At 40.4% G+C, this 23,187-nt stretch overlaps 1 protein-coding gene and 1 long non-coding RNA gene across 3 annotated transcripts in view; both read left to right on the top strand.

The window, feature by feature from the left end:
- The window catches only part of LOC133222810 (uncharacterized), a 232,252-nt gene that overhangs the window by 205,726 nt on the left and 3,339 nt on the right, over window positions 1–23,187 (top strand). The gene's annotated exons all lie outside the window — the stretch shown is intronic.
- On the top strand, window positions 341–18,426 carry MFAP3L (microfibril associated protein 3 like). Of its 2 annotated transcripts, none has more exons than XM_061372872.1 (3): window positions 341–482; window positions 12,266–12,677; window positions 17,091–18,426. In XM_061372872.1, exons 2-3 carry the CDS (start codon window positions 12,395–12,397, stop codon window positions 17,954–17,956), a joined length of 1,149 nt encoding a protein of 382 aa, XP_061228856.1. In that variant the 5' UTR covers window positions 341–482; window positions 12,266–12,394; the 3' UTR covers window positions 17,957–18,426. The 2 variants fall into 2 exon arrangements, with proteins under 2 accessions (XP_061228856.1, XP_061228865.1); XM_061372881.1 differs by having other exon boundaries at window positions 17,094–18,426.

Consider the following 23,187-nt stretch of genomic DNA (forward strand, 5'->3'; position numbering starts at 1 on the left):
AGGGCGCTCCCGCCGCACCGCAGGCTCCCGCATGGGCAAAGGGGACTCGGGGGGACGGCGGACTGACACCTCCGTTCCTACCACCACCGCCCCGCGCACTGCCCGTTCGTGTCACGCTCCGCCGCCTCGCTCCTGGCCGCCGCACGCCCCCGCCGACCCTACGGCGGCACCAACACCCCAACTCCCACCTCTCCCCGGCGGCCCCGGGTGCTGCCGCCCCCCACGGGCCCCGGGGCCGCCCCCCGGCCCGGCCCTGAGCATGCTCAGTGCCGCCCTGACCTACTTTCCCCTGCCGGAGCCGGCAGCGGCGGAGCGGAGCGGAGGGTAGCGCTGCGCACGGCACGGCACGGCACCGCGCAGCACTGCGGCAGCGCCGCGCTCCGCCCGCCCCGGCCCCGGCCCGGTGCTGCGCGGGGCGCGCTGAGGGGCACGGCGGCGGCGGTAGGCGCTGCCGCGGGGCGGTGGCAGCAGCCGGCGGGCAGGTGAGCTGGTGCGGCGGAGGCGCGGGCCACGATTCTTCCTGTGGGAGAGCGAGCGGTGGTCCCGGGGAAGCGCTGCCCGCCGCCGCCTCGACCGGCCTCGCCGGCACCTGCCGCGGCTGCCGGCGACCTGCACGCCGGACGCCGTGCTGAGGGGACTGCGGAGCACCGCGGTCCCGGCGCAGAGGCGCTGCGGTGAGCCTGGGAGCGGGCGGAGGGCTGGGGCGCGGAGACGGTGACCGTGCCCGGGGGAATAGCTGAGAGCCTGGCATGCCCGGCACCGTGCTTCTCCCGCGGCGGCAGTCCTCGGCAGTTGGCGGGTAGCCCGCTGTGGAGAGCAGCAGCTACCCCGCGTAACGGGAGTGGGGTAATGCTGTGTTCAGCATCAAAGTTCAGAAGATTAATTCAGATCAGCACCGGGGCTTGCTGGACGATGTGATGCTTCAGGCAAGAGAGCTAACGAGTCCCCTGCTGGAGACCGTCAGCTCGGGATGCTCTCCCACGCTGGGACGGAGAAAGGAAGGCAGTAATCCTGTGCTCTTCAGTGGAACCGGTTTCTTAGGAGAGCTTTAAAAGCTGCCTCCTGATGCTTTGCTTTAATTACCTTTTACTTCACAGGATGGTCTACTAAGATAAAACTCAATTTCAGAAGTGCCCTGAGGGAACAAGAATCTAAAACTTGAGAGCGGTCTTGAAATAACTATCAGATACTATTTCTTAACGGGACAAATTCGAGCAGTATAGGAGGAGAGCTGAGGAGAACAGAGAGTTCTACTGAGCAAGCAGTTTTCTAGTGCATTGAGCTGGAGAGCCTTTTAAGAGACTACACTTTGTAACAGTCCTTGTCCAGTTGTTAAATTGAAGCATCTCAAATGGAGCTTCCCTCATAACCCAGCTCCGGAAATAAAAGCACCAGCTGTGTAAGCAAAGCAATGCTAAATACTAAATGCGACCTCATTTGCCTGAAAGGCTGTAAAGTTAGTTCAAAGGAAAAAGGACAAAGAAGTTAAAAGGGTGAAAATGTAGCATTTTAGTTGTTTATAGCCACTAATACTGTGGAGGAGTTTCTCTCTTCATTGCAGTATGACAAAATACATCCAGTCTATTTTCAATGGAGATGATGTTTGCACGGCAGGAGTCTTTTGTCTAGCTTAGCATGTGCAGTTAGCAACAGCACCACTGATCTACTTGTGGTTGGTGTAGTCAGAATCCTTTTTTATTAGAAAGCCTTCTTACTTCGACTGCAGTATATCAACATCAGTTGATGTTGAGTGCAGCTTACACAGCTGAGTGCACGTTGTACACCCTTTATTTCTGAAGAATTTGTAGGTGTCGGGGGACCTAGATAAACAGCAGGGCATCCACAAAAAAGGAAAAAAAGGCTCTCTTCCTACTCTAATACAGTGACATGTAGTATTTGTCCAAGGCATCTATCCCATGCTGAAAGTGGTGAGATAAAATCAGTTGCTCTTAAAACATTTAACACATGGTGGGAGTGTGACAGTGAGTTTGGAAGTGATATGTATTGTACAGCTCCATTTGTCTCCTTGTCCTGTCCCCTGTGCCTCCCTGCCCTTAGACAGGTCCTGTGCTAATACAGAGGAGGATGGAGTTAGCTTCTTAGGAGAGCTTTAAATTTAAAATAAAGTGATGTTCATCCCATTTTCACAGGGGAAAAAAACAAACCCGACCAACAGAAATATGCAAAGCCGTGCCATACAGTTTAGGAGAGGGTCACGTTTGTGACACAGTGCTGTGGGGACTGATTTAAATGGAACAAAACCAATCTCCATTTCAGTTCTTGCCCAGAAAGTCTGGAATCTGGGGGCTGTAATTTATATTGTGGTTTAAACTTCTCACCGGTGTAAGGCACCACTGAGATATGGATGCAACTTAGAACAGGAAGAATGAGCTTGCCAGAAGTACCAAACTTTGCTAGCAAGGTCTTATTTCTCTATAAGCATTTTGCACCTTTACAAAAAGTTTTTGCAGGTGTGACAATCCTACTTTGAGACATCCTGGACCAGATTAATGTTACCAGAAGACACTGGTGTAAGACCAAATTGCTGGATACTTTCTGGAATTTCTCAGTCCTGCGATTCTGAGCTGCTGTCCATCCATGCTGACTCGTGTGCCTTCACAAATGCCTCTTTGTAATCTTATTTCTTTTTTAGTTCTCTTCACTAAATCAGTGGCATTTTCTGTCCACATACAGACCCATCTTGGAAACATCATTTCCAAGACAGCAGAGATGCTGTTGCTTTTCACTGGTTACTATGAGTGAAATCATTTGTTGTCGCATTTTAGAGTATCCTGTCTTTTATCTGCCAGGAAGGCTGTAAAGGGCAGACGAAACTTGTACCTGTTTGTGTCAAGACTGAAAAATTCAAAGAGGTTTAGTGATTTTGATTTAGCTATCCAAGAAATTTTTGTAGTGGGCTCTTATTTCAGAGTAAAAGTAGTTACAATGAGTAGCACCAGTTTATCAGAAATAAGGAACTCTGTACACATGCCTGTAAGTGTCTTATTTTGGAGAGGGCCACTGTGTGCAGAGGAATTGCATTATGAATAACCTACCTAGCCCAAACTTAGCAGTTAATTGACATGGTTCTGCCACTCTAGAGTTTTATACCAAGACGGTATTTCTACTGAGGTTTTTAAGTCATGCAGGGACAGAGCACATATGTGGCACAGCAGCTACCCTACTGAAAATAGTGGGTGCTGAAAAACTTACGTTACTTTAATGTTACACTTTTCAAACTCATGTAGAAATAACTGGCACAAAAGTCTGAAATTACAGAGGTTCTTCAGTATAAACTCTTGAGGGTTTCCAGCTAAATTATTGCACATACATGGCCTTCTGTATACATGCTTGGAAAGAACAGAATTGATTGCTTTTATGTAGAGGCAAGACTGAAGTTGTTGTGTGGTACAGGCAAACTCATTTGAATCCCATTTGCTATCCCCTTTGTTACTTGAGGAGGAAATAGGCGCAGGCACTTTTAACCTGAAATAATCCTTTTCTACTGCAATCAGTCATGAATGGTTAGATTTCCTATAAATTCCCCCTCTGACAAGGTTAATCCTTTTCTAATCACGGCAGCCACGTGTAACCTCTGTGCCCTGTATCCTGGAAACCAATAAATGTGAAAGCCAGTCATTAAAAATTATACCTATCTTGCAGTTCTATAGGGATAGAGAAGAATTATCTGTACGCATGTCTGTTTTCTCCTGGTTTTTTATTTTTTTTCTTTTTTATATTCCAAATAAAATGGGAGCCTTTTGTTAAAAAAGTATAATGAAAACTAGATCAGTGCATTGAAAACATTCACTTATTCAAAGCACATAAAAAAGTCAGAGTTTAAATAGCAGACATCTTTAGCCCTGCAAAGCCCATCATGTCTTTGTTTAAGCAAAACTTAATTTTTCACTTTATGTCTTGTTTGAATGTCCCACATCTGGAATTTTTAGTCTTCATTTGGGAAAAGAAAACAAATAGGTGTGCTTAAAGGATGGTTAGCTTTGGCGAACAGCTCAAAAGAGGAAGTGGAGGGAAGTGAATCAGTAAAGTGAATGCATTCCGTATTGCTGTGTCCTTAGCAGGGTCACTTAAGCCATGCCAAGAGCATATGAGATCTGTTGTATTTGCTGACTTTGGTTATTTAAACTGTTGACAGAATAATGCTTACAGAGTGCCAGTATAAATAAAACATAAGAGGTGAGTAAAGAAAATGATAGATACGTAGAACTTGGTGAGGCCAGGCAGCACAGAGATGTATATGGAAGTGTGGGAGAGTTTATCTGTACATCTTCTTTGTTCCCCCTTTCTCAGCAAAGGGAACCTTTAAGCATTGATCTATTTGCATGTACTGCAGCAGCATGACAACAGCTATGCTGAAAGCTTGCAAGGAGTTAAGCAAGTATCTCTTAAAGCCATAGGGATGTTTCTGGAATAATAGCTTTGTATACAAAAATACATTAAGTGATAGTTGTCCAGCCTCCAAATAAATATAAATGCTAAATAAATCTAGATAATCTAAGTAAACAAAGTATTTATTTGTAAGATTAAAAATCCTGTAAAGAGTGCATAAACCAAGCATAACCTGGGCCTTAAAAAGTCTCCGCTACTTATAGTGTTGAATTTGCTTTATGATCAGGGTAGCCCACAACTCAGTAGGATGTTTCCACCCCCGTACCTGTTTCGATTAAAAACAGCAAGTTTCCTGACTGAATATAAAACTATGTTTTCACTGAAGTCATTAAAATACCTTAAAGAAAGAACCATAAATTTCTCAGTCCATATGAAAATGCACATACAAACTATAGCTTATTTAATGAAAAGTTAAGTATCCAAGTGCCTGACTGTTCTTGTTACTTCAGTGTGTTTTGCAAGAAGTTGATTTGATAGAGCAGAGATGCTGGGATTACAAGAGCTGTGATACCAAAAGGGAACTTTTCAGAGATTTGGCATTCCTAAGGTACTTTAAAATAATCTCTTTTAAGATTACTTACTTTCATAAATTTATTTTTAGATTAATGGATTAGGGTTTCTGAGTGTTAATTGACATGAGGGGAGTGCACATCAGATGATTCAAAGATATGGTTAAATCAACGGATCTGATCAAATACTTAAAATGAAGGGGGTCTTAAAGGCTCTAGGATACCATATGCTCACTAGTTTTGCAATATTGAGACATGAAGTAGGATAAAGAGGAACAAAACCAAAGAGTCTTGAGAAAGAGAACAAAAGAGAACAAAGAGAACAAAAACCAAATTTACAGTAAAAATATTCTAAAACATTTACACACTTATAAAGGCAACATGAAGAGCTCCTTCACTGTACCAAGAGCTCCTTCACTGTACCACTGCTGAACAGAATGGCATGTGCTTCTTTCCCTCCACCAAAAGTCTGGATATAGCATTTATTTTCAATCACACATACAAAATGTGTAATGACCTTATTGCTTGGTGCTTTCTTGCTGGATTTTATTCACAGAATCATAGAATGGTTTGGGTTGAAAGGGACCTTGAAGCTCTTCTAGTTCCAACACCCCTGTCATGAGCAAGGTCACCTTCCACTAGACCAGGTTGCTCGAAGTCCCATGCAGCCTGGTCCTAGCACTTAATTCATACACTGCGTAACCATGACAGTAAGATAACTGAATCATTGACTTTACTCTGTTACCCCCTACAGCGTTGAATGTGTTCAGAGCACTTTAGAAAATACCCATTACAAATTTAACTCTGTTTCTGCCATTAATGGCAGAATAAGCTACAGCCCCTGATTTTTCCATTTTCTTTCTTTCGTTATTTATCATTTGTCACCTTACAAAACTGATTGACAAACGTTTGCCTGTAATAGCTTACCAGTGCCTACAAAACACAAAATTAATTTGTAGGCTTCTTTATTATCATTTCTTTTAGATGGGAGTCCTAGAAAAGGGCTCCAAATTGCCATACTGACAGCCTGTCTTGTTCACTGCCCAGGGCCATACACCCGGAGGACAGTGAACACACAGAAAACAGTTAAGTCCCCGCATTCTGTAAATACCATCATAGTCTATGAACCTGCACAGATAAATTATATGCAGTTTCTCTTGAATCTCCCTAAATTCCCAGCTTTTATTTTATCTTGTGTTAAGGACTTGCAGTCTAGTCATTGTTAATCAAAAAAACTTCTCTTTCCTCCCAATGCCCCATCTTCACTGCAGTTTCTCTGTTTAATATTATGAGAAGCAGTAAATACTTATGCCTCAGCTGTCTTCTTTATGTCATTCAATATTGTGTGTATTTTTAATAACATCTCTTCTTATTCATCAACCCGCTGAAGTCAGTAGTCTGAAAAAGTTACCTTAGTCAGTCTTCCAGGCTGGCTTATTTCTGCTTTATTCTATTTCAAGATTAAATTCAGCACAACTGACAGTTCTCTAGCATGAGGAAGCCAGTTTTATCAGCAGACAATAACCCATGAACTTGAGAGTCTGGCTATCTACATGGGGAAAAAAAAAAACATTCCCATGTAGATCTGCAACATTCACTATTGCAGACACCCCAAATAAATGATATTTCAATAGTTACCTAGGCTGGAAATAAGTCTTGTCTATATGGTAGAGGACTTACCATTGTACTTATCATGTAAGTACAATGGAGAAGGCCAAACAAGTTTTTTTTCAGGCTGTAGTCAACATCCTCAGCTTGTCTTGTCATTCTGAAGTACTGCTACTCAAAAATAAAAAGATTATGGAGATCATGAAGGCAATTTCCCAGCACCCCATATAGCAATTATTAAGAGTAGCCATATTTTTTTCACAATAACTTTTCTACAAGGTGATTCTTGTATCTGTGTTTCTTGAGTATTAAAGTTTCTTTAGGTTAGAGGGGGCCTCTGAAGGCCATCTGATCCAGTACCCTGCTCAGAGCTGGGCCGTGTAGACCAGTTTTCTCAGACTGCCTGTAGTCATGTTTTGAACATCTCAAAGGATGGAGATTCCACAGCCCCTGTGGGAAACCTGTTGCAGGGTTTCACTGACCTCATGCTTAAAAAATTCTTCATAAACAATCATAATTTCTGTTGTTGCAGCTTGGGTCCCTTGTCTCTTGTCCTTTCACTGCACAACTCCAAGAGAAGCCTGAGTTTGACTTCTCTACACTCTTTCACCAGGTGGCTGGGCATATGTGGCCAGGGCAGTACCACACGGCCCTGATGAGAAGTTTCTAAAACATGCTCAGACAGCTGAAGAGGCTGAAACACACCCATAGTTGTGAGCTGCTACCCAAATAGGAAGCCCCAGTTTAGATGTCCAGAAGAAAGCTCTTCATCTTACAAGCATCACCAGCATGCAGCCTGTTCAGCATAGCCAGGGACACTGAAAAACACGAAGTTATGAAGGACTGAAATCTCCCCAGAGGGAATGAACAGAGCCTGTCTGAGCCCTAATAGCTTAACCTTTTCAGGAGGTGGTTCTCATTCTTAAGCCTGTGAACTGGCACTGAGCTGCTAGCCTTCTGTGTGGCATAAGTTCCTTCATTTGCATTCCTGTTCCCATAAAACCTGTTAGCTTTTACTTTTGCCCACTCTGTAAAGGCATTGCCCGTGGAAATCAGGAAAGGTGGTAACTAGTTTCTGAATACTACTGAAATAGCTCTAGTTTTGTTTTGTAGCATCATCCTTGATACTTACTTATAGACAAATAAGAACTAGAATGAAAATTACTTTGTTTTCTTGATCACTTACAAGCCAAGACAGCATTGGGATGTTAAAGCTATAGGAAATTAATTTATGCATTATACAGTAAGCTGGTTTCTTGTACTTTACTTCTGAATTGAACAACCTCACAGTTAATAGGATTACACATTATTCCAAGAACAAGAACAGGGCAGTCTTACGGAAGTGAGAGCCAGGAAAAGGTATGCACCACTGCCCTGCTTTTCTGTTCTTTTGTGCTCTGTCATCATGTTGTTCTGCACAGATGCAGTATTTGCAAATGTAGCTCCTCACCTGTAGTAATTTTCTTTGGTGGTGGTAGTACTGGGAAGCAAAGTCATCATTGACATGAAAAAATAAATGGTCAATCAAAACATGTCTCTTGAGTGATTAATGTTCCCAGCCAGTCCTAGCTGTGTCTTCTGTTCAGACTGATGCTTGATTTTGGACAGAGAAATTTTATCCTCAGTTTTTGTCCCTGATACACAGAGTACCATGATCCTGCAGCTGTGCTTGTTCTGGAGCACATCTCTGGATGGAAGTGCATAGAGAGCGCAGTAGAGTTGGATATCATGTCACTTGGAAGAAAAGCCTGTCATAGGTCCCTCATATGGCTCAAGTCTCGTGCAGTTTTCCTTGGAAGTTAATCCCATAAGCAATAAATTTATTACTTTCAGATTTTCAGTTTATACCATTTGGGTTGGGTAAGAAAAAACCAAAACTATTAAATGTAAGGATCACTGGCAACCAGTGGCAAATGTTGCTACAGATAAAATATGGCAGAGCCAGTTACCTATATATATAAATTCTAGGTCCTGAAGGAGAGTTGGGGGATTCTTCTGTTTTCCATCTTGGGAGTAAGCCTGTCCCTGACTACAACTTTGGGTGGAAAAGGTAGCTCAGAGTAGCTGGAAGTGTTCTTTTTGCTTTTCATGCACCACAGTTAAGAGATTAAAAAAAAAAAATAAAAAGAAAAAGTCTGTGTAAGCATATTATTGTGAACTTTTACTCTTTATAAGTCTTTTACAAGTAGGTCATGTGCTTTGGGATGGGAGAAAGGAATGCTTGCATTCATTCCATGACCAGAAAGTTATAATGACCCTTTTGTGGCAAAAGTGCTCCCAGAGACTCAAGTCTGTTCCTAGAGAGTGATACTCAGCATTGCAGATGGCCTCCTTCACGAGTTTTGTGAGTTACTGTCAGTCTTGAGGAGTTACTACAGGAATCTTTGTTTTAGTCTGGTCAATTCAGCTTTCTCTGACTTCCGAGTTAGATTAAAGGGTTACAATTTTGCCTGCCTTCATCAGGTTTATCATGGCCCTTAGATGATCACCGCCTCTCATGACCAAGATCTAGGGCAGCACTGTACCTACTTTTCCAATACTCTGGATTGTCTTGCTTCTTTGCCAGAAGTGGGCAGATGTCACTAGCAGTCCTCTTTTGGTCTCCTTAGCCTTCTCCCCATTTAGTTGTGTGATTGAATCATAACCCGTTACAACCTGTTACATCATTTATGCTTAACAAAGCAGCTGGCTTCCAAATTTGTTTTCCCTGATGTCTTCAGGCCGCTATTGTGCCTAGAGCAAAGCAGTGGTACAGAAACTTTCCTTTGCACCAGAGCCTGATGTGGGCACATTTTCTACTCTTTCAGTTGTTTCTCTCTGCTTTTTCCTGCTTTCCTAACCTGACTCCATCATTTTTTGTTCTGTCCGACAGGTTAGCAGAGGGTCTTGGGCCTGCAGGCACTTTCATGTCCATCTTTGAACTTTCTGGTTCTAGGTGAGGCTGATAAAGCCTTCTTTGGTTTCCTTCATTTTTTTTGTTCCCCACTAGCAGTGCAGAGGATGCGTGCCAAAGAAAAGACTCCCTGCCCCTTCCTAGTTGCCCTGGAACATTTGTCTAAACTTGCAGTTTAAAATATTGTTCAGAGATCTCTCTCCCAGACTCCTTGAACATCCAGAGCATTTCCCTGGATGGCACATGAAAGCAGTAGCCACCATTTCCAGACATTCTGCTTTAAACATAGTGCCGGCTTATTCCTCTTACTAGCCATCAAACTGTATTTATTTCAAACAGAAACGTATCTGCAAGTATTTAGTGTTTTCTTAATATTCTTTATTCCGGGAACATATATGGGAACATACATTCCCAGGAGTGACATGAGTAGGTATGCATTTCCCACAGTAGGCATAAATAATTTGGCTCTATTTCTTAACATTTACTTTAGCTATTTATGGTTCAATTTTGTGCCAGAATGAGGGAGTCACTGTTATTTTCAGACAAGTAATTGGCCCTTTGACCATATTAAGAACCAGTCATGTTTGTTACCACTATACAAAGGTACGGGTTTTGTTTTTATATGCTCTGCATTAAACATGAGTAAACGTACAGAGTAGGCACCTGCTTTAAGCTTCCCAATACACTGCAGGTGCTTCCATACAAGTTTTCTATTCACCCATTGGGGTGATGCTATTTAATTGCTTTCCCTGGTAAACACCTTTTTTGATTGCTACCGGTTTTTCCGCCATCAAAAAATATGGTAGGCTCAAATACAATAACAACAAGCCACAGTTAGTAATTAGCAACACAAAGCATAATCAGTTTGTTGTTCTTTTGCCCTTCCCATTGTCTTAATCCAGCCAGTCTTTGTTCTTGCTCCCTTGCCAGGAAGTGTGATGTGTCTTGGCTTTTCTGTATGGCGCAATGCAGATCTATAACACTGCACAGAAACATTTTATAGAGTGAATATGTGTGACCATATAGAATGGCTGTCTCCAAGGTTAATGGAGTAATAGGAATGAGATGTAAATAGTTACTGAATTGAATAGGCAGAATTGAAGGATTTTTTCCAAAGTGCAGATTCAGACAGGCTGCACCTATACAGAACTTCAGACCCGCAGGCTCTACACATATTGCATAATTTAAAATGGGTTTCTAAAGTCATTGCTTTTATAGCTTTATATGACAAATGAGAATTGCATATTAATTTAAAGTAAAAAATTACTCTGACTTTTCAAGACAAAAGATGTCCACATTCAATAATTAGAAAAACAGAGAAAAATGAGAGCAAGCTTGGAGCTGTGACAGGCATGCACACCATGTGTGCAGCTTATCTAAAAACATGTAGTTTGTCATTTCTAGTAGTGATTTGTCCTGCAAAATGGAGGAAACTGTTTTGCTCTTTTAATAACAGTTATATCGATTTGTATGAAATTAAGTTCATTGCTTTACAGAGAACAGAGAATGGAGAAGAAAATACCCTAAGTCAAATATTACCAGTGAAAAACAGTAATATTGTTTCCTTTCCTTTTTGAATAAAGAAAAAAAGAGGGAATGGGATTGTTAGTTTGTTTTTATTTTAGTGTTTCCTTTACATATGGAACTGACGTAGCCTTGTCAGCAGTCATTTTCTGTGCTATGGTAGAGGAGTTACCACAGTGTCAACCAGATTTTTAACACAATATAAACAATTTTGCAAGTGAAATCTTAATTTGGGGAAATTTTTTTAGATAGTTACCTCTATTTGGATTCCAGGTAGACTCCTCTAACTAGTAAGTTTCACCAAGTTTCAGTTATTTACCTTTGAAACATGAGTAAAACCAGTGTAGTTGGATACTCTGATGTGATTTTAGTATAATTTATGACCTTCAGACTCTTGAGTGAAATTTTCAGAGGTGCTCATTTCGAGGCAGACGTTGTGTCCTGACTCAGTACTGAATGCCAGTTGTGTTTGCTGAGAGCATAATGACTGCAGTACAGAACACATTTGTAAACCCCCCTCCTCTGTCTACAATTTGAAATCACTGTGTAAGAAAGGGCTCATTGTAGATGATAAGTTGAGGGAAAATACTTCGTGAGAGTGTGCAAAAAGTATATGCCGCATAAGGAATGGAAAAGTCCCAGCTTCATTTGCTACTTAGTTGCTGGCTGGGCTTAAACCGTGACAGTCTGCTCTAAAAATGACATTGAAATGACTTTACCAAGTACCAAATATCCTCTTTTAATATGTTTTATCTTAGATAACTTCAAAAAATGCAGCAGCTTAAAAAAAAAGTGAATGGCCTTTCCTATATGTGCTGTTGTATTTGGACAAAATGGTGTATGTTAAGGATTCCAACAGCAGCTCCGAAAACCTTTCCTGGAGCAGTTCCTTCTTACACCATGCTCCGCAATTCACCTAAAATCATGCACGTGACATAGTTACAGCACTGAATCCATAGTGACAGCTTTAATGTGCTGTACCTTTGTTTCTCCTGCTGATTTTGCAAATGTTAAAAAAAAGAGAAAAATCAGTCGAACTTTTGGCATACAACTGTAGCTGCTGCTCTAGCTAAATTGCTGCTAAGTGTCTAGGTGATAAAAGCTTTCTCCCACGCCTGCCACTCTGAACAACACTATTATCAGGAAAATGTATGCATCTTTTTCCAGTAAGAATAAGGACTGTGATAACTTTAGCATTTAGACAAGACACTGAGCTGATGATTGTGAAATGCATTAATGGATGTGTCACTATTTTAAAAGAGCACATCTAATGGATTGTTTATACATGCCATCTCATTGTACTTATTTATTTATTTTACAGGATATTTTAAACATTAAATTGCACAGATCAAGGTAGAGCTCTCCTGTGACCTCCTCACCTCATGGGCCTGTGTTGAACGGAACAGATTCCAGTTCCCAGCCAGTTGTGTATGTATACCACTGAAGGAAAATGAACATACTGAACAGCCACCACGTTTTGTACTTTCTGCCTACCACACGCCTTGTCATCTTATTAGCAGCTTTAACAACTGCTGAGGATGTGACTAATAGCACTTTCAACCGCACTGACATGAACACGGGATCCATGCCCTTGGTGATCTCCCACATCGACCATATTATAGTCAAGGAGGGGAGTAGTGCCTTGATCAACTGCAATGTCCAAGGTAGTCCTAGTCCACATTACAGATGGTACAATTCCAACGGCTACCTACTCAAAGAGGAGGAGAACAAAGGTAAGATCTTAGTGTTCTCACTGATATAGCCTGTCCAGACAGTTTGGATTTCAGCAGGCTGACTAATAACCTGAATTTAATAGCCTGACTGTGGTATTTTCCTGTGTAAAACTGTGTGAAAGCACAGTGGCAGCCATAAATTTGTTGTGTGCACCTTGGAAGAAAACAATAACATTTTGTTGTATTATTTATAGCAACACAAAGCATGAAGCTGAAACATTTAACAGAAAGTGTAGATAGGCTTCTTTCACTGGAAGATTTCAGGTTTGATCTTGTTTCCCTTTCTGTCCTCTTTTGTTCTTCTCTGGAACCAAAAAAGATTAAAAAGCTGTTTTCCAACTCAAGGGAGGATTCTCTTGACATATGACAGTAATTCGTTGATGTGAATTCAACACAGCTAACTCCCTGATACACTTGCGGTCTCTATGTGTAGTGCCGTGGAGGATGAGATGCAGGAGCTGCCCTGAATGACCAACAGAAAAACCTATATAGGGCAGCAGTCAGAAGGACAAGCAAAGTCTGAGCCTTCCTGGCTTTAGTTAAGACTCTTCAGTTGCATTTGCCAGAGACCTTAATTACACAAGCTTGTTTTCCTTAAATGGAAGGGTTAGGTTATAATCCTAGTTATAGTTCTAGGGAACATTTCATTGTAGGTGGGGGGAAGGTGTTTTGCTCATGTAATCCTTTCATACTGACTGCTTTGTTCACAGCATGATGAAATAAACTAGTTATTCATACTAAATTCAAGATAGCTTGCCTAACTAATAGCTGACCTGAGGGAGAATGCTTCTATGACAGGAGCAATGATTGACCCAGCTGGATACTCAAGAGCATAATGTGTCTGTAAAAGCTTACGGCATAATTGGTTATATTTTACATGATAGTATTTTGTAATTTTCTGAGTAAAGCTAGAGAAAGGAACTACTTGACCTAGTGTTTTCAGGTATAATCTGTGCAGTCATGGCAACATACTGTGATTACTGCACTGGAGTGGTTTCCTGAGGCTCACTAACAAAATTTTTCCCCTTTTGTTAGGCATCTAACCGTATGTCTTTGTATAGTCAACTGAGAGAGGCAGGTACTAACACAAATATTTAGGCAGGTGAGCAAAAACTTTGACCAAGTCAGTAAAAATTGCAGATGTAGTATTAAGACAACATCACTTGGACTTTCAACAGTGCACTTCCCCCTTTAAAAAAATGACTGCCTTCCTGTAAGAAATATTTCCTAGCTCGAGGCCTTTCCTTACTATGTGTATAGTTACGTTGCATACGGCGTTGAATTGTTACCAAAACCCAGCAATGATACCTTTTCTAATCATTATTTTCTTGTTAGGCTTATACTATCTGCCAGGATCCACTACCCCAGACCTAGTCATTGAGTCACAGTTCAATGCTATTATGTCATTTATAACAGCTGGAGCCAGGATACATCAGCAAGGCAGCTTATCATTTAACAATTAATAAACACCCACTTTGCCAACATTTCAATTCAAAGAAATACTGAGCAGCCAATATTCCGTATTTTTTTCTTATTCTAGAGACGAAGAAAGAAGTGTTACCTATTACAGATAGAATCATAGAATAGTTAGGGTTGGGAAGGACCTTAAGATCATCTACTTCCAACCCCCCTGCCGTGGGCAGGGACACCTCACACTAAACCATGTCACCCAAGGCTCCGTCCAACCTGGCCTTGAACAGTGCCAGGGGTGGAGCATTCCCAACTTCCCTGGCCATCCCATGACATTTCCTCTATAAGAGTGTTGTCCTCTGAATTTTCCTAACTTTAGAAGATGGGGGTGATTTGTTTATGTGAAGGTCTGCTTTAGACTGAGCTTTTTATTTATATTTTTAAATTTCAGGCAAAGTGATGCAGCTGTTTTCACGAATTACACTAAGCAAAACCCAGTGTTTCAGCTGAGTTAAAAATTATAAGTAAGAAGATAAAAAGATGTAACTAAGAAGTGTCCATACAGGAACTGAGGCAAGGATCTTGTGGGAATGCTTTCTGTATAGGCTTCTATAAGCCACGCTTAATTAGAAAAACTTTCAAAATGGTAAAAGCCCATAAGTACTCTGAAATAAAGGCTTTTCTTGACTAATGAGTTTCAAAATTGCCCACAGATTCTTTCTTGAAAGAAATAAGGTAAAAAAAAGTAATCTTTTTAACAACCAAAGAACTATGTAAAGGATAAAATAAATATAGAAGCAAAGTGTACACCAACATATGACAGGAGTGCAGACCTTGTGTGTGATTTACTTGCATTGCACAGGGGTTTTAGTCCTCTAATCACAGATTCTGTGTGTTTGCTCAGCTGCCTTAGTAGAATCATGAATGGTTTGGGTTGGAAGGGACCTTGAAGATCATCTAGTTCCAACACCCCTGTCACAAGCAAGATTGCCTTCCACTACGCCAGGTTGCTCAAAGCACCATCCAGCCTGGCCTTGAACACTGCCAGGGATGGGCATCCACAGCTTCTCTGGGCAACCTGTGCCAGTGGCTCACCACCCTCATAATGAAGAATTTTTTCCTAAATGTCTAATCTAAATCTCCCCTCTTTCAGTTTAAAACTATTCCCCCTCATCCTATCACTATATGCCCTTGTAAAAAATCCCTCTCCAGCTTTTTCTTAATCATTCAGTATGTCTAGTAAGACAGGAAAACTGAATTTCCCATTTTGTTTCAACCTACTTTCAGCACATCCTTTGGCATCTGTTTCTGCTCTCCAGGCTGGCACACAGACAAAAGCAAAGCCTGACCTGCTCCCACAGGATCTGATATCACCTGTGCATTTTGTAAGGGCTTCTGGAGCCATTTCCCATTTGTGCTGCATGGCACAACTGTTCTTCAGTGAGCTGTGAGCAGATTTTCTGTGTGGGCACATGTGGGAACTGTGCAAAGGCAGCTGGGGTCCAAAAGGGCTCGGGTGGGTTAGCGATAACTTTTCCCACAGAGAGTGTGTTGCAACCCCAAGTAAAAACAACATTCATGTTAATAGACTTAAACTGGTTAGGATTAAGGAAGACCAACTTTCTGATAGTAAAGATAGGTGCACACCTGAAACTCCTTCCTGTGGAAGATTCCATTACTGCCTTCAGCAGATACCTGCCAGGTGCCTGCTTGGGATTGTGTTACAGAGATTGAAAACAGTTGAGCCTCCCTCTAAGCAGCAGTATTAGATGATCTTACTGTCTCACCTGTCGGCCTGTGTTGTTGTTCTAAAATGAAATCTGTATGACATCACTCTGTGGAAAGTGTTCAGAAGACACGGAGGCACTCCTACACTTTATGGCTGTTCTTTTGACCATGTGAACCCTTCTAGGGACAGGTTTACATGAATGAAAGAATTGATACCAGATTTTCCTATTGAAGTTGAATCATGTTTTTTATAGCAAAGTTGTAATTTAATAAGTCATATCACATCAAATAAAGCAAAATATATATATACATCCTCAGGTCTAAAATGGTAGTGATATTTGAATAAAAATGAAACTCACTTGGGGAACTGAAAATCTAATTCATTACCGATATGTAATGCCAAACACAGTAATGAGTTGAATCTTGAATCACTTTAGCAGTGATAGCAGCGCTGGATTTTAGCATGTTGTTTAGTCTCAATTTAATAGCTAAATTGTTCTGCTGTGACAGGTTCAAAGGATATGAAATGTATGTGTACAACTGCATATAACGACAAAAAATACCACTTACATTTAATTGATAGAAATGACTCTTAAAAGTAAAATAAGTTCTATCGTGTTGTGTAGAAGTTCACACTGGCAAAAAAGGTGTTCTCTGTCATGTCTTTTCCCTTTCCCATCCATTTTACTCCCTGGTTCCTATTTCTTCTTTTTAAAATCATATTTCAAAATTAGATTTTCAAAACCTGAGAGAGTAGGCAGCATAGTATATGATCTCTGAAATTTTAGGGGTTTAAAGTTTACATTAACAGAATTATATGAGATACTGTAACAAAACACCAAAAATAACCCAATTGTAAGAAAACGCATTGTCAGGGAACAAAATAAGGAGGGCTTAGTAGGTTTGTCTGCTTCGCAACCCCATTGTTAACTGTTTTTTAAGGAAGTGTGGCATGCGTTTGGGAGGCTCTCTGGGGTAAAGTAGTTCTATCTTTATAAATTAACTGGCTGTAAGATTGTGATAGATGTCATGCATATTAATTTTTTTCATGAGACTCTTTCAGGGCATGTTCTGACTATTCACAGTTGATATCAGGATTTTATAGTAACACATCTAGGGATAGAGAGGCCTTTGTGATGGTAAATTCTTTATCTTCTTGTGAACATTATTTCCTTCTTCCAAAATCTGAAGCCAGTTTGACAAAGATGATGTTTAAGACTATGATGATTATGTGAACAAAATGCTTCTAATTAAGTTACTTTGTCTCCTCTCCAGCAGGAAAATGGTGGTTTCTTGACAACGGGCTACTAAACATTACCAGCGTGTCTTTTGAAGACAGAGGTAAATACACGTGTGTGGCATCTAATACGTATGGCAGTGTTAACAATACTGTGACGCTGAGGGTTGTCTTCACCTCCGGAGATATGGGCATCTATTACATGATTGTCTGCCTTGTAGCTTTTACCATTGTTATGATACTGAACATTACTCGGTTATGTATGATGAGCAGTCATCTGAAGAAAACCGAGAAAGCAATCAACGAATTCTTCAGAACAGAAGGGGCAGAGAAACTCCAGAAAGCCTTTGAGATTGCAAAGCGTATCCCAATTATCACCTCGGCCAAAACACTTGAGCTTGCCAAAGTAACCCAGTTCAAGACCATGGAATTCGCTCGCTATATCGAAGAGCTTGCTCGGAGCGTACCTTTGCCACCTCTCATCATGAACTGCCGGACTATAATGGAAGAAATTATGGAGGTTGTCGGTCTGGAGGAACAAGGACAGAATTTTGTACGGCAGACAGCAGAAGGCCAGGAAACCACTGAAACAGATGAGCTGTACATGATCCCAAATGCTTTGAAGCGCAGTGACTCTCCCACAGGTGACTCTGACGCATCATCACTGCACGAGCCACCTCAACAGATTGCAATAAAAGTATCAGTTCATCCATTGTCTAAAAAGGACTGCATGGACGGTCAGTCCCAAGAAAGCATGCAGCTGGACAGCAAGGAAGAAGACACTTCTCAAACACCAGCACTTCCTGCAGAACCCCTTCCTGAGCCTTCTGCTGAACTCAGTTCTGATGACACAGCATTGGCAAATGACAAAAATACATGCATTATATATGAAAGCCATGTATGATAGTTACTCCTGAATCTATGCATAGCAGGAAAATCAGGTGGAGCTCTTTTAAAAATACATATTGTAATTGCCGCTAAGCCTTACCTGGAGACTATCATAGCAAAAGCATGTATGTGGATTATTTGGCACTTTCTTATCAGTTTGACTTTATTTTACCATGATGTATGGCAGAGTAATTGCTATTACATTAATATGAATTGCTCTTTTTGATTAGGAGTATTTCCAAGAAACATTTACCTCAGCACTTTCTAGGTTGGAGTTCCCTATAGTGGCCTCCTGAAAGTCACTGGTAGTCTTCGATGCAGGACACTTGAACTTACTAAGTATAAAACTGGTTTTCATTTTCCTCCTTGACTCTCTTATTTCCATCTATTGCATTTTTGCAGATATTATCTTGTGAATTTGAAATACTGCCCAAGAGGCAGCACTCCAGTAGCCAAATAAAATCCTAATAGATCCCATTTAAAAAACCTGTTTGTTCAGCTGCATTGTCATTTAGAGGGCTATTAAAGAAAGTTAAAATGTTTCCATTTCATTTGAGACTACACTGCTCAGGCACAGGGGAAATAGTTTTCCCTTTTCCATGGAATGAAGATGCTAACAATTGTGTTTTTTTCACATCAAGGAACAACTTTGAGGTATATTTTACAGATGGGAAAGCGTGTAAACATCTTACAGAAAGTTGCAATCCAACAGCTCTGCAGGGATTTTTGCATATATTTGACCATTTCTAACTTTGCCAGAAGTTTATATGGAAAATAGCTGCAAATATGCAAGATGTCTTTGGTTTTTGTTTGGTTGTTTTTTTTTTTTTTTGTAGTAATTTGGTAGAAGTAAGTATGCACTACCTTACCAAAAGATATGCAGGTTTCTTAACAGTCCTGCAAATACCAGTAATCAGCTGGTAACAAGGCTGAAATGGCAGAAGACCATTTTATTGGGATTCTCAATTTGGTGCAGATTCGTATTTTGAAGATCAAGCCTAAATTCATCTATAAGTCTGACAGTGTTTTATCCAAACTATAAAAAAACAAATATAATTCTCCTGTGAAATTCCAGTGATGATCACACACAAACTGTTTACTGCATTGTAATTGCTGTGTTATCTTACCTCCTACCTATGTAGGATGTTCACTGCTTGAGTACGAGTCCCTACCCCAGTAAAGCTTTAATCATCACAGTGACTGGGGCATTAAAAAGGGTCAATGTTTATGCCAGGAAACTACAGGAGTGGAAAGGAAGTGATAATTCCTATTGCAAGTAGACAATAAAGAGGACCTTCTCTGGAGTGAGTCTGGAATGAAAGCTCTTCCAAGGAGGAGTTGTGTAAGATTCATAGCATATTACTAAATCACCTGGCACACTTTAATTTGGAACTAATGAACAAACTGTCACCTTACAGTTTTTAAGAAGGACTGTAGTGTAAGTACAGATACTCAAAACTAATCTGGAATTACGCATATTGCAGAAGTCACTTAGGTCTCTGGGGAGATGAGGTGTGGATGGCTCTCTGGACATTTTACTGAAGTAGCCGCATAGAATCATAGAACAGTTAGGGTTAGAAAGGACCTTAAGATCATCAAGTTCCAACCCCCCTGCCATGGGCAGGGACACCTCACACAAAACCGTATCACCCAAGGCCTCGTACAACCTGGCCTTGAACACTGCCAGGGATGGAGCATTCACAACTTCCCTGGGCAACCTATTCCAGTGCCTCACCACCCTAACAGGAAAGAATTTCCTCCTTATATCCAATCTGAACTTCCCCTGTTTAAGTTTTAACCCATTACCCCTTGTCCTGTCACTACAGTCCCTAATGAAGAGTCCCTCCCCAGCATCCCTATAGGCCCCCTTCAGATACTGGAAGGCTGCTATGAGGTCACCATGCAGCCTTCTCCAGGCTGAACAGCCCCATCAGGTTTATTAACTGCACAGATGATTGAGAGCAAACAAAGTCAGTGTTGTAGCTCTCTAAAAAAATCATTGATAATGAACAGACATTTTATCTCAACTTCCTCACATTAAAAGTGCAGAGCTTCACTAGAAGCATAATACAGGAACACCCCATGACTTAAGTAGGTGATGTAAAGAAGGCTCCATATTTACCTTTCTAAAGTTATTAAAAAAAACAAAACCATGTTTAATAAGGGACTTAAGATTTTGTGACCAACTTGTGAAAATTGTGGTATTTAATTGCCTAATGTTTGCTTGTGCTCACAATGGCAGGCATCTATACAAAATGCATTTGCACTTTCACAAAAGGAAGCAAGGGCAAAGTCCATTTAGGAATGTGGCTGGAAATATTTTATGTCCAGTGAAGTAATGTAAATCTCGAACACAGGGTAAATTAAGGGAATACCATAAAGAACCTCACTTCTGACCAGTGTGATTGCAAATACTACTGAAGCAAACTGTTAACTTCTTTTCTGCATCCAAAGTACGTTTCTATTTAGTGTTTGCATCAGTTTTTCAAGTTACTTAATTTGCTTCTGGTACAAAAAAGGCTGAGGGCAGGAACTTGCACTGAAGTCCTTTAATTCACCTTAAACTCCTGAAAATAGGCATCTTGATTTTTCTGCCTGACCAGCATTTACAAACAATGCTCGTACATTCTGAAGTTTCCTGCCCAATGCCCAGCTAAGATTGCACAGATGAGCAAGGATGTTTTCCTTGAAAACATAAAAATAGGTTCTAAATTACACTTAAAAAAAAGAAAAGTTTCAAAGTTATTTATTAAAATAGGGTATTTTAATTTTTTTCTAATTATGAACTTTTTACAATAGAGACCAGACCCCTTCATGTATTCATATGGTGATTGGTACAAGGCAGTTCTGATCCAGCTGCTGCCCTCAGACTGTCCTCTATCCTGTTTATTTTTGCTGAGATACATTAGAAAGCAATCAATCCCTATGGTTTTCTCCAAGATGTCTGTGTAAACTTCCTTGAAGATAAAGACTTTTTTCTCTCCCAGAGATTGCCCACAAAATGCATGTGTATGAAGCACACACAAATGTACATTGCAAATCACATATGAGCAACAGTGATTTGGCTTAGATGCATGTAACAGGTCCAGTGCTCCAGCCAGTCCACTATCATTTCTTCAGACATTTAGCTTTGTGGTGTTATGGGAATAAAAACAGAACAGCACTGTATCTGAAGAAAATCCAGACTGTAATGGGTCTGATTTAAGTATGTTTTCTGCTTTCATGTATGCCGCTCAGGATCTATATGTATCCATTTAATGATCTTAAAGATCTCTTCTGACCTAAACGATTCTATGACTCTGTGATATAATACGTGTAAAGCCTAAAGCTTTCTACATACTTTCGGGCACTTCCTTTGTGAGAGATAGATGGGAAGCAAGACACAAACCCATCTTCCCTGTTCCAGACTTTCTGTCTGTGCTATTATAAAGTAGACAATTCTGTCCTGCAGTATTTCTTAGGGAATGGCCATATTTTACAGTGCAAGAACACAATTAAGAAATGTAAAAATAATGATGGCTCTACGAAAATACTAGTTTTTGCTTGTAATGTTATTTCCATGCAACTTAAACACTTCAGGGACATTACAGCTATCTGTTCCCATCGCAGACTATGCTCTATATATTATAGCACTAAACATTAATGGTTTTTACCATACTCAATCTGGAAAATCCATTCCAACTGAATTTGCATTCTAAACATATAAGGAACACCAGGCCAGGTTTGGAAAGGAAACGAGATTTGCAGAATATATTTACACCACTGTAAAATATTTTTGCCAAAACTTCATGAAACATGACTAGATTTCTGCAACACAAGAAAACAGTGTTAGATTTGAATTTTACACTTACTATTCTTTTCTTTTTTTTTTTTGCTAAATCTAAGACCACATTAATCAGACCACTGGTAGAGAGTACTACCTACTTACTCAACATTTTCGTTATGAGCAGCATTTGTCTACTGCTGATCCTTTTTTGTTCTCTGTTTTGAGTATGTTTGTGATGAAACCTGCCCTTCAGTCATTTTTTGAGATTGTCACTGAACAGTTTTAAAAGAACCCATAGATCAGAATTTCAACACAGGTTTATTGGTATTAGGGAAGCACAGCACTTTGTTCCTGTGCTAAAGAATTACTGTACAGCCATAAGATTTGCAGAATGGCATATATGGGCAGATACTGATTTTTTTTTTCAATCAGTGCCTGGTTTATTCTAATGTACATACTATGTCAGTTTCTCAATTTGCAGTCACATTTTGACACAAGTACTGTAACACATAACTAGGGCTTTCTGACATTCAGTTTGGTTCAGATCAGTTAATTCTGGAAAGTGTTAATAGCGTTGAACTTTAAAATTTCTCATGGAGTTTCTTGGCAGCATGCTGTTTTAAGAGTAGGCCTCTTAAGTATGCCATACTTAGTGGGACAGCTGAAAGCTTCTTAGATGCAAAGGAAATGCTTGCACTAAAGTATCTTAAGTTATATTTCATTTATGATGAAATCCTTTTTGATTTTACAAGAAATGTAAGACAGATATGAATGTGCTCTTTTGAGAAGCGGTTACTGTATTTTGATTTAAATAACTTATGATTTTATAGTTCGCAGCCGTAAACCACAAAGAGACCAGTTCACGCTGAAGTGGCAAAATGAAATGTGATCCAGCTTGTAAATTGATTGTTGTTTCAATAAAGAATTTGCACAGAGTATGCTGAGTTTGTACATACTCAAAAATGTGAGTTTCTTACTAAGAGTATGCTGTTGCTCCAACTCAAATGGAAGTGAATTATGTATTCTATTGTACATCTGCTAATATTCCAGAAACTTTGATCAGGAAAAAGAGTAAATTACCTAGAAAGGAAGTTTTAATAAAGCTCTGAAAGGGAGCTGTTGTTATCAGAATACAGACTGCATTATTAATCAGTATTGTTATCAATAGTCTAAATTGTTCATGTATGTAAGCAGTCTCTCTTTGGAAACATGTCAGCAGTTCTGCATGTAATCCAAAGGACTTCCTTTGTCCGCTCTTTCTTTTCTGAGCCTTGTCTTGGGGCCTTGCAAAAAGTATTGCTGCTATTTCAGAATTGGGGCCGACAAATAAGTGCCTCTTCTCCCAGAGGCATCCTAGCACCAAAACTAAATAAAATCTTGAGTATCTATACCCACGCCCCCATTCCTTCACTCACCCTAAAAGGATGAGGTGAAATGGCTTTCCTGTACCACAGCAGTTGGACTGTATCACTCCCTAATAG

This window comes from Neopsephotus bourkii, unplaced genomic scaffold (assembly GCF_033783945.1).
Source record: "Neopsephotus bourkii isolate Nb327-2 ecotype Australia unplaced genomic scaffold, CSIRO-AGI_Nbou_v1 NB_168, whole genome shotgun sequence".
Classification (NCBI taxonomy): domain Eukaryota; kingdom Metazoa; phylum Chordata; class Aves; order Psittaciformes; family Psittacidae; genus Neopsephotus; species Neopsephotus bourkii.